Source organism: Mesoplodon densirostris, chromosome 13 (assembly GCF_025265405.1).
Source record: "Mesoplodon densirostris isolate mMesDen1 chromosome 13, mMesDen1 primary haplotype, whole genome shotgun sequence".
In the NCBI taxonomy this organism is placed as follows: Eukaryota; Metazoa; Chordata; class Mammalia; order Artiodactyla; family Ziphiidae; genus Mesoplodon; species Mesoplodon densirostris.
Window position 1 is genome coordinate 88,654,647 of NC_082673.1, and position 12,260 is coordinate 88,666,906.

General features: G+C 53.4%; 1 protein-coding gene across 1 annotated transcript in view; it reads right to left on the reverse strand.

Annotated features, from left to right (window-relative positions):
- The window catches only part of COL22A1 (collagen type XXII alpha 1 chain), a 240,739-nt gene that overhangs the window by 17,513 nt on the left and 210,966 nt on the right, over positions 1-12,260 (reverse strand). The window contains exons 54-57 of the mRNA XM_060116083.1: positions 9,552-9,605; positions 4,552-4,596; positions 3,687-3,740; positions 1,879-1,932 (exon numbers count right to left, since the gene is read on the reverse strand). Coding sequence (XP_059972066.1) covers positions 1,879-1,932; positions 3,687-3,740; positions 4,552-4,596; positions 9,552-9,605 — 207 coding nt within the window. The remainder of the gene's footprint in view (positions 1-1,878; positions 1,933-3,686; positions 3,741-4,551; positions 4,597-9,551; positions 9,606-12,260) is intronic.

A 12,260-nucleotide genomic window follows, 5' to 3' on the forward strand; every position in this document is an offset into this window, starting at 1 on the left:
AGAGCACCGGCCAGCTCCTGGCTCTGCGCTGAACCCACTGCCTGCTCGCTGAATGAACAAACACCACTTCCTCGAAAGAGGACAGGGCGTGTCAGACAGTGAGCTGCTGCTAGAGAGCAGAAAGTATGCAGCCCAGCGGGTGAGCACCCCTGAGCAGGGACGCCACCCTGAGGCGACGGAGAAGCGGCCAGGCCCCCAGTGCACTCGGCTTCCATCACTATGCAGACCACAGGCGGTCACCTGCCCAGAGGACGGGAGGCCCAGGACAGCACAGGGCCACCGGGCAGCACAGGCCCTGCGCCCTGATCAGAAGGCTGTCCACGCCCTGCCTCTGGCCACTGGGGATCACAGATCGCGGGCACGGAGGGCACCCTGAACCCTCACAGGCCGCCGACTCAGGATGGGAGGCTGGATTTGAGTCATTGTGGCCCCATCAGGGAAGAGTGGGGCTCCACCTGGTGAGTCAAACACATGTGACCTGCCCCCCACGTTCCTTCCATAGGAGCCTGAAGACAAAGCTCACGGCCACGGCCACGAGAGGTGGAGAACATCGGATATGATGTCAGAAAATCCTGGAATCCCCCCCGGAAGCTCTTGCCAGCTGCGTAACCTAGACCCAGGAAGCCCGTATATCTGCCTTACAGGTTTACTCACCCATTCATTGATTCCATTACTCATTCAAAATATATGTACATGCACACAAGCTACGCAAAATAAGCAAGTTGCAAAGATGAAGTGTGTAACAAGCTGTCTATACACTAGTAGGTGTATTGAAAATATTTTCAAAGATACACAAAATGCTATTAACAGTGGCTCCCTCTGGAGTGTGGGATGAGGGAACAAAGAGGGAATTTTCTCTTTACTTTGTAACATTCCATCCTGTATGAGTCCTCGCACCATTATCATGGGTCACATTTATGCTCATATATACAGGCACATATACATTACAGCAGCCCCTATGACAAGGACCCTGGGTTAAATGGGATAAGGCAGGTGCTTCTTTTGACACAGAACCAGGAATGTAAGTATTTATCTTCTACATCCTTCTCCCATATTCGCTCAGGCTGCTCTTGGATAAGAGAAAGATTCACTTAAGTACATGTATGGGCAGAAATAATATTCAAAATATTTATTAACCACATGGCATGTTATGAGTTAAATCGTGTCCTCCCACCACCAATGCATATGTTGAAGTCCTAATCCTCAGTATGTCAGAACCTGAACTTACTTGGAAATAGGGTCCTTGCATACGTAATTAATTAAGATGAGGTCATACTGGAGTAGGATGGGCCCCTTATCCAATATGACTGGTGTCTATAAAAAGGGGACTTTTGGACCAGAGACACGTCCTCAGGGAGAATACCATATGAAGATGAAGGCAGAGGCTGGGGTGATGCTTCTACGAGCCAAGGGTGCCAGAGGTTGCTTGCAAACCACCAGAGGCTTAGAGAGGCCTCCTGAGGGACGATTTTCCCTCACAGCCCTCAGAAGGAACCAATTCTGCTGGCAGCTTGATCTTGGACTCCTGGCTTACAGAACAGTGAGACAATAAATGTCTTGGATTTCTAGCCTCCATACCTGAGAGACAATGAATTTCCGTTGTTTAAGCCACTGCATTTGTGGTTCTTTGCAATGACAACTCTAGTGAACTCATACAGGGCATGCCCTGAATGCCAGAATGCCCTAAAGCTAGAGCATGATTGGAGGGTCCTAGGCCACTAGGGGGGGCTTAGGGCAGTGGCTATCTACCAACTGCTAAGACATTCTGTCATTTTTTTAACAACACATAGGGCTGTACCAGGATGAACCAACCAAATATTACCATGGTAGCAGGCCCTGCCAAAGCACGGAGCAGGTTAGTCTCAAAGCAAAACTCACCGGTAAGCCCCTCAGTCCTCGGGGACCCTGTGGCCCTGTGGGTCCAATGTCACCCTGGAACAGAGAGAGCTTGCATTATCCAGAGTCGCCGCATGAAGACGGCAGAGACACAGTTTCAAATGTGGACCAAACTTCACCCAGTTGCCCAAGAGGGCCAACAAATGGTGCCCAAAACGTCTCATCATCAGTCACCAGTTATTCTGAATACGGACAAACTCACTTCCTGCAGCTGAGTAAATCCCTGTCCCCACGGGGATTTCGGGGGGCTCCATCTGGAACTCAGGCAGGTAACAGGGAGGAGAACTCCTCTTGGTGTCCTCTCCCTGAGTCACTGGACAGTCACCTGGGGCCACTCCTGACTCAGTCCTCACAGTAAGAAAAACTCCACCTGGAAGGTGAAGAGAACCTTCCAGGGTGCCAAGCAGTGGGGATTCACCACCACCACCTACATGGTCTTCCAGGAAGCCTCCTGACAGGGTTGTAATTCTCCCTGTGTAATGAATGAAAAAAACAGAAGCTTGGCCATGTTCCTACACAAATTAGACTATAGAACACCCCAGAAGATGGAGTTTTTAAATTACAAGTCAGAGAGCTGAGAAGGGGGGAAGAAGGCATTTGCACCAAGGGCTGGTATCCTGGGCTCCTGTCCCAGCTGCAGCCTGACCTGCTGGGTGAGCTGAATCCCAACCACGCCCCTGCCTGGGGAGCTCCCCTCATGCCCTGTACTGTAAACTGAAGTGAGCAGGGTTGGCAAGACCAGGATTTTCAGCACCTGAGAGGCACCTTTAGGGGACAGGGCTGGGGAGAGGCCTCGCTTGGGGTCAGTGCAGCTCTTCTGCTTTGAACTTAGTGCAGGGCCTCGACACACTAGGCTGGGGTTTGTGAAATGGATCCCACTGCTCAGGAAAAGCACAAGAAGGAGATCGGATTTCTGCTAAGATACTTCCCTGCTCCATTGTCTCATGACAACAGATCAGCCAAGGAGACAACACAGGACAAGAACCAGGGGGCAGAGGGCACTTCTCCAGGGGTTAAAGGCAGGTCCTAAAGGATGCAAGGGGGCGGGCATGGGGCCTGGGACCTGAGGACCGTGTGCCTGTGCTTCTGACCCAGCACCCACTCCCGGGAGGCCAAGCTGTGTCCACACATGTCGGATGGCCCTGCAGGCTGTCACGTCCCAAGGCCAGTGCCCTGTGGGGATGCGGAGCTGGAAGACCTGGACTCCACACTGCTTCCTCCTGCCTCTGACTCTGTGTGACCATGAGGAAGTCTCCTGACCTCTCTGGGTCTTAGTTTTTCTATTTGTATGACTGGGGTAAAAGATGGTTCGTCCCACCCTGACTTGACCCCGAGTCAGTGAGAGAAGGTGAGGGGTACACAGTGGTCCCGTGATGGATCCACGAGGCTACAGAACACTGGAGATGGAGAAATAGTCTGGGGAGACTCTGAAACGCCACTTGAGTCCACGTAAGGCCAGATCCAACTCGCGCGTCATTGAGGTCAACAGACAAATCATGACGGACTCAGCAGAGCCTCCTTATCTGTCATGTGGCATGGGCACCAACCCTTTTAGCCAGAAGCCCAGACCCGGGGCCTCCTCGGGACCCCAAGGAGAACTCCTGCAGCCCGTGGTGCTGGAAGGTGAGGCGTCACCAGCAGATTCCTAGAACTCGCCCATGACTCTCTCCACAGTGGCCCCAACCCCCCAGTCCAGTTCCTGGGCAGCTCTTGGTCCTTCAGTGACGCACGTCCTCTCTACCTCCTCCTCCCACAGGCCCAGCCAGGCCCCACAGGACACCCACACTCACATCTTTTCCTGGTGACCCTTCCCGGCCAGGGGGCCCCGTGGCCCCAGGCTCTCCCTAGAAGGGGAAGCAGAAACAAAACAGCCCCCGTTAGGGAGAGAGATGCAGAACGCCTGCTGTCCCAGCCGCAGTGGTCTCAGTATCTGGGACGGGGAGAAGAGGATGGCCCACCCGAAAGCACCCTACTGAGCCCTGGCCCCAAGCGGGGTCTGCAGTGTCCTCAAGGCCAGCTTCAAGTCCTGGGCCTGCTCTGCCATTCTGAGCTGCAGGGAGGCGCCTCCTGACAGGTCAGGCAAACCGCTGGGGATTCCGTCTCCCCACCTGCTGGCCCACCGGACCCTCTCTGCACCTCAGCTTCCTCCTCGCTGTACAGAGCAGTGGGGTTAACTGGTGGACCCCAAGGGTCCTTCTGTTTGGGGCACTTGGAAGAGATGGGGGAAGGTAAAGGATAGGAAGACAGGGCCCAGAGTCTTCCATCTGGGATAAGCCGAAGCGTTCCACACATTAGCTCTGGGACCTCGGAAAAACCACCCACATCCTCTGGGCCTCAGTTCCCTCCTCTGGAAAGTAGACCTAATGACAGCACATGTGTCCTCGGACCCAGGACAGCACAGTCTGTGGGCAGCACAGCCGGCAGTGACCACACCTGACTTCAGGCTGACTTGGTCAAACTGGCTGTACATCAGCGTCGGGCCCCCAGAAGAAATGTCTAGAAACACGTGACCGAGGAGGGATGATGCTTCCAATGCTGCCACTGTCCTCTCTCAGGTGACACGGCACTGCCCCGCCTGCAGGGCCCGGGAGCCCTCCGCCTAGAAGTGCCAGCTCAGGTGCACTGGGACGACCTGATGGTGACATGTCCACTCACCCGGGGGCCAGGGTGGCCAGAGTCGCCGGTGTGTCCCTTGAAGCCCTAGAAGAAAGAGAATGAAGTTACCCCACCAAGGAGCAGGCTGATAACGCGGGACAGTGTGGGCTCCAGGGAGACGGTCCAGCGCACCCTGACCCCTCTCTGTGTCTCACCCGATGGCCCTCGTTCCTGACCAGTTGCCGGACATGGACCAGGTCCCTGATGCCTGGCTGGGTGGCCAGGCCCTTCCTCCTGGTCACTCTGCAGAGGGCAGGGCTGCAGGGGCCCGTCCCACAAATGCCCTGGAGGGTGGTGGCGTCTCCCCACGTGTCTCCTGAACTCCCGCTTCTTCCTCATCTCATACCACGTGGCTTGGAGCCCCTCCGCCTGGATCCTGGGGTAGGCAGTTCCCTTTGAGACAACGCTGCCTTCACCCCAAGTTAGGGCCTGGGCACCTTCCTCGTTCCTGTGGCCATCGCTGGTCCCCCACAGCAGCTGTGAGTACAGCCAGCCCGGGAGCCTCATACTGGGCCATGGGGCTGGGCCCTCCCTGCGCAGAAGAGCAGCTTGAGATTTTCTCCCTGAAGCACAAGCCCTCTGAGCAAAGAGGAAGCTGTTAGCGGAGCTGGCACTATCATCTGTTAACAGTCAGGCCACCCTGATTGTGTAAGAATCCCCACTTCACAGATGAGGAAGCTGAGTCTCAGAGAGGTAGAACACCTGCCCAAAGCCCCACAGCTAGAAAGGAATCGGATTTGGGTCCAGGCACGCCTGCGCAGCCCCAAAGCCCGCCCACTTCCCACTATCCCGCCCCCAGGCTCTGCTCTTGACCAGCTGGAACAGCATCTCTGCAGCCTGGGCGTCAGGGTGCTTGCCCTCCTGCTGAGACCCGGGCATTCACAGGACGCCGATCCCGCAGCTGAGCAGGCCCTGCCCGCCCTCCCCGCGCCAGCGGGCCACGTCCAGGTCCCGCCCCACCCGTGGTTCCTGCGGGCAGGCCTCCCGTGTTCACCGCTGCTCCCTGCTGCTGGTGCGCACCTGCCCGCCGGGTAAATCCCTCCCGGTTACAGGCCTTGCTCTCAGCCAGCCTCCCACCCCAACTCCAGCATCTCAGTCGCCCCTCCCGCTGTCACCACCTACTGCCCTCCTGGCACCTTCCTCTCTGTGTGTCACCTCCTCGCGTTGTCACTGCCAGAGCCACTGCTCTGGGTGTCCTGCTCGACTGAGTCCCCCGCCAGTGGCTGACACAGAGCGATGCCCTGATGCCTGTGCACGGAGGTCAAGGTCAGGGGGTCTGGGGAGCACCTGGGACGGGGCCTTGAATTTAATTTCACTTGTCAACACAAGCCCCACAGACAGGGGCTGCACAGCACAGGGAGTCGTGCCCTCCCTTCTCCGAGCAGTGCGGAGACGGCCTCACAGTGAGCGGCGAGGTCCCGTCCTAGCCTCTCACTCGCTGTCAGGAAGGCTCGAGGCGGGGAGAGAGGAGCAAGGGTGCAGCAGGGGAAAGAGAGGAAAACCCCAGCTGCAGAGCCCCTACCGCACATGTGCTGCAGCCACGGGACACGCTCCCGTTTCAGTGCAATGAAGTCCTGTAAGATGGGATTCATTTTCCCCACTGTATAGAACAGCAGCTCGGGCCGATCTATCACACAGAGAGTAAGCAGTGGAGCCATGATTCACAGCCTCTCCAGAGCCACACTCAACTCTGGGAGGACCACACTGCTGTGTGTGGCCGGATAGGGCCCCCTGAGGCCAAGGCCAAATGCCTCCCAGCTGACGCCACCCCGCCCTTCTCAGACCTTATCTCCTGAGTTTACCTCCTGGTTTCAAAAAGCGAGTGAAGACCCTGCTGGGGAGAAGACAGCCCTCCGGCCTGGCCATCTGATGAGAGCTGTGGCCTAGCAGCCCCACTGCTGTGTGGTTGTGCTTGTTACCCTGGAAACGCCTTCTCTTTCCTGTTCCTCACCACTTGGGGGATAAGAATGGGTGGCCTTAGGAGGGAGGCTCTGAAGGTCACTTCCCAGGCCGCAGGGCGGTGCAACAGAAAGGGAAGCTCTCGGAGCCTGGGAGGAGGAGGGGAAAAGCAGGACGAGGGGATGAAGTCTCCTAGATTGACTCCAGACTGAACCACTGTAACCTGGGAAAAGTCAACTTACCCCTTGGGGTCCTAACATCACCATCTATGAAATGAGGATAATAAAAATACCCACCTGGCAGAGCTTTGCAGGATTAATCTATGGAAAGGGGCTTTACATGCTATTACGTATGATGGAGCAGGGCTGACTTTGGGGTCAGGTCTGGAACTGAACCATGGCTCCCCACTTTCTAGCTGTGGGTCTTGGGTGCTTTACTTCCCTTCACTGGGAGTCAGTTTCCACATCTGTAAAATGAGGGTAGAACCCACTTCTGCAGAGTTGCCGTAAGGATTGAAAAAGAAATAAACAGTGCTCTCCACTGGTCAAAATAGGCCAGTTCCCTTTCCCTGGGGAGGGACAGGGCTTCCTGGGGCCCAGCGTCTTCCCCAAATCCAGCCAGTGCAGAGGCAGGGACCCTGGTTGCTCTCCTCCCAGATAATCATGGACAAAAGCACCAACTAAGGGAGCCACACACAGTGTCCCAGACACATGGCTGGGAACTTTACACGTTTTACCTTCTCCTTCAGTACTCACAACCACCCTATAGAAGTGGGAGCTATTCTGATGCCCATTTCATAAAAGAAGAAACAGAGGTTCAGAACGGTCCCCTGACCCAGGTCACAAAGTTAATAAATGACAAAGTGGGGCTTCCCTGGTGGCGCAGTGGTTGAGAGTCCACCTGCCGATGCAGGGGACACGGGTTCGTGCCCCGGTCCGGGAAGACCCCACATGCCGCGGAGCGGCTGGGCCCATGAGCCATGGCCGCTGAGCCTGCGCGTCCGGAGCCTGTGCTCCACAACGGGAGAGGCCACAACAGTGAGAGGCCCGCATACCGCAAAAAAAAAAAAAAAAAAAAAAGACAAAGTGAAAGCTGAGCCCAGGTCTGTCTATCTCCAAGCTCACGCCATGCCAGCCGGAGGAGGTGGGTGTTCTTTCAACTGCCTGGGTCTCTAACCTCTGTCCCTGCACTGAAGTAGGATTCCTTACAACTCTCTGTTGAGAGGTGGATCTTGCTCCAGCACACTTCCCAGCAAATGGATCTACGTGGCTGAAAAAAGAAAAAAAAAAAAGGAAAACAAAAAACCCTCCCTCCAGTAAACCAGAAACGACCTTTAAAAGAAATCACTAATTCTGTGTTTTAATCCCCGAAAGAGGTGGCAGTCCCCATTCTTAGGTTTCTTCTCCTGATGCAAGCAGGTGAAAAGCAAGGAGAGTTGGGAAAAAGGAAAGTATTTTCTGTGTTTTATTTCCTCCTTATTGAATACCAGTCAGCTGAGTTATTGATTTTTTTTAACAGAAAAACACATTAAGGAAATAGAACTAGCATTTTGATCTCCTACTTCTTGCCAGATACTTGGATTTTAAGATTTTCATTGAACATCATATTCGTTTCCAAAGAAAATTTAAGGAATTTTGTAAACAATTTTGAAATTATAAAGGAGTAAAGCATTTAGCGAAAAAACCCCAACAACCCCAAAATACATAGAGTTCATTTTTTATAGGTAGGAGAGAGTGAACACATGCACTGAAGGGTCGGTCAAGCACGAGCCTTTTCAACAAGCTGTGGAGAAGCTTTAAAACACTGACGATCAAGGCGAACTCTCAGACCCTGTTTTGGGATTCCTCTAATTGCCATCTAAAAGCTAAAAGGTAGGAAGTCTCTTCTTTTTCTTACGGAGTTTATAAAGTTATGAAGTCTCTTCTCTCTCTTGTGGGCTTGCTTATCTTCTTTCATAGATCACTCTAAGTACGACTCCTTTACTTGCAAGGTATGTTTCTTTCCTGTTCCGCTCTGTTGTGGATCTTTTATGCATGTATATAAATAACAGTATACCCCTCCCTACCTCAACATCCCTTCAACATATCCACTGCTAACTGATCATACAATCTCAGCCATTGGCATTGGGTTGGCCATCCATCCTGACATTAAAATGGGATCCAAGTTGCTGAGTCTTGTTTTAGACCCCTGTAGAAAACCATGGGGCTTAAAATGAAATGATGTTGTGGGTTACGTGTGTATATCTATTTGTCCAAAAGATACAGTTAAGATTTTTTGATGTATGTAAATTTTATATCGAAAAACTTGAAAAGTATTGAGTAGGGGATAGGAAATGAGTAGAGGTAGGTATGAAGCAGAATAATGATGACTGAAGCTGAGTGACTGGCACATGGCAGTTCATGTCACTATTCGGTTTACTTTGTGTATGTTTGAAATTTTATATAATAAAGTGATGAAACGGTGGTTCTTAAAAAAGAAAGGTGTCTGTCTATATGTATAATAAATAGCTCGACAGTTAGATACAGATTTAGATCTATAAATGATAGAGGTAGATTTAGATATATAAATGTTGGATTTCATACATAGAAAAAAAGACTAAAAGAACATACTAGAACGTTAACAGAGCTTTACTTCTGTGTTGTAGAGTTAGAGATGACTCTATTTTCTTCTCTACAACATTACTTTTCTTACTCTTTCTCTTTTTATTACCATCATCATTTGTGATTGTTATGCAATGATAATGAGTTACTGTTATAATTGGGGAAAAACCCTTTAGCTGTGAAAAGGGCTCAGAATGAAAACTGAGACTCATTTTTAGGTTCTATCATCCAGAGGAAGTCCATTAAAATGATAATAAGTAGGATAAGAACAAAGAAAACTTAGAACAACAAGTAACAACGGGTGCAGGTTTGAAAATAACTTTTACAGCAATGGCCTGTGAAAGGACTGGATTTACTGCACAGAAGCACCAAGGTCTTGGAAGAGAGGTACTTCTGGGCTCCACGGCCAGGCGGTCTCAGAGGACCCTACCCACGGTGTCACAGCCAAGTGACTGATGGCTTTATTCTACTGTGGACAACACACACACACTCAGCACTTACAGGGGGACCGCGGGCACCCTCCGGTCCTGGCAGACCTGGCTCTCCTGTTTTGCCCTGAGGATAAAGAAGAAAAGACGGACTTGAGGACAACCTTTGCAGGATCTTCCTATTCTCATCTGCCGGAGCTTCACAGCATCACATTTCCACCAGCCGGTCTCTGCCCCCTGCCAACCCTGCCCTCTGGTACTGTGGTCCATTTTAGTCCATAGAAATCTGCACTGTGGAGCCCTGCCTATTATGTTCTTGGTTTTCCTGGGACGGCGCTGGTTACACAGGTTTCATCTCTGAAACACCCATTCACAGTGCCCCTGCTTATCCTTGGAAGGGTTCTGGTCTGCATGAGAAATTACGTAGACGCCCAAGTTAGAAACCGCTGTATACCTACTCACAAAACCACCCCGAGGCAGCTAGTAACGACTGCATGGTACAAATGGGGACCTGAGGCTCCAAGAGGTTATGGTTTCATTGAGTTAACAAACAGCAAAGCCAGACTGGACCCCAGCAACACCCGGAAGGAGGCTCTCCTCAGCCTGGCAGCAGGGGCTGCTGACAGGGGGCCTGCGGTTTACCGCTGAAGTCCAGATAAGTGGTGAGAGGTGAGGGAGGGCTGGGGTGAGCCGGGAAAGTGGGCGAAGGGGCATGTGTGCTTGATGGGGAGACGGGCAGCATGCTGGCCCCGCCTCCATGGTAACCAGAGGGGCTACTCCCCCAAGTCCCCTTCATTTTCACAGCTTATAAACCTGCAGGGCTGGAAGGGGTCCATGGCGGGGCATGGGAGAGGGCGAAGAGCATCCGTGGATTCAGACCGAAAATTACAGGGGAAGGAGGGTGGGGCACCGAGCTCCGACTTCCCAGTTTGTTTCTTCTTCTGTCCCAGCTCGTCTAAGTCTAGCCGTGTGATCTTGGGGGTCATTACCCTTCCCTGGATCTGTTTCTCAGTTGTAAATTCAGGACAGCCTCCCTGACGTAGGTCTTTGTGATCGAGCCTGGCTCCTGCCCCACAGTCAAGTGGGACAGCCATCACCGGCCCAAGCAGCCAGCAGACAAAGGATAACAACCAGCCACTGCTGAGGGTTTTCCATGCACAACGCCAGCGCTTCACACAACAGTGTCAAGTCCTCACTATAACCCATGAGGGAGGCACATTGGTTCTGCCCCAGGCAAAACCCCAAGGCACAGAGAGGTTAAGCGACCTGCTCAAGGTCACACAGCTGGGGTTCTAATGCAGGCGTTTTGGCTCCAGAGCCTCTGTACTTCACCCTACGCTGTAACTAATACTCAAATGCCTCCTATTAAAAATGACGAAACGGGCAACTCTAAAAGCAGCATATCTACCCATCTATCTGCGTATCTATCCACGCATCCGTCATCTGTCTGTCTACTGTCTGTCCATCCATGTCCCCAGTGTACAGGGACTTAAAGGAATAAGTCAAAGTGGAAATTAACCACCCACTATCAGGAGCCAGTGCTGCTGTTTCCCAGCCACCCCCACTGGCTCCCCGGGAGGGCTCCTGTCACTCTGTTGATCAGCACCCCCTCAGGCAGAAGGCTGTGCCCAGAACAGCCTTTGGGGCACTTGACTCCGAGGTGCTGAAGGCCCGAGTGCGTGTGAGTTCATGCCCCAGCAAGCAACCCCCAGGCAGAAAGGCTGAAGTTGATGAAGAACACCCCAGCCTCCTGCTCCCCGGCAGGGGTGGGACCGGGGAGGCCAGGTGAGCTCCTCCCACATCCTCAGCTGGTCTCCGGGGGACTGGACCCGAGGTGCCCACTGGAGCATCTGCCCACTGGAGCATCTGCCCACTGGCACGTCTGCCCACTGGAGCGTCTGCCCACTGGCCTGCCCGCAGCTTTTCCTTCTTTCCTCGTTCCATTTCTTCACTCTGTCTGTGCTCCTGGGACCTCCTCCAAACACCCCACCTGCCCCCCGTCCTGGTCTCCAGGCCTGCTCTCAGGGGACCTCTGGTGCCCCCATTCCTCTGCCAATCTCCTCCCAAGCAGCTCAGAGTGATAAAGGTCAGGATGGCCACACGCTGAGACCCCAGAACGAACGGACAGGTGAGCTCTGGACCACGTGCTGGGGACAGCTGCCGAGCCCCCTCTGCTTCCAGCAGAACCGGCCTTGCCTTCCACGCACTGGCTTAGCCACTGCTTACCCAGGGCAGACGTGGACTTCCATTCATCCACACCCAGCGCCTGGCACAGGCCTATCTGGAAAAGGCATTCCGCAAGCAGACTGAGTGCAGACCAAGGGCCTCGGTTATCCTGTACTGTCAGTGACAGCCTCTCAGGATAATACGGTTTCTGCAGAAAAGCTGATTGCCTGCTCTGCGTTGACTGAGCTCTGGGGTCAGCCTTCAGGGTGCGGGTCCCCGATGCTTCGTTTACCAGCGGTGTGACCTCAGCCAGCCTACCTAACCTCTCTGTGCCTTAGTTTCCTCATCTGGGCCAATAATGATACCCACACCCCACAGGGGCTTCCTGGGGCTTACACTGGAAAATGTAATGAGGCGCTCAGTGCCCCCTCGGTGCGCACACGGCAGCTGTGAGCCACGGTGGCGATACCTGTCCTCCTCCCTTGCCACGTCCTCAGCCTGGCTAACTGCCGCTTGCCCACCAGGGCTGCGCTGCTGGACGCCAGCCTTCAGCAGCTTAGATGAGCTGTTTACTTTGCTCGCTGCCCTAAGCTCTTACTTTCCCCTCAGCAGTGAG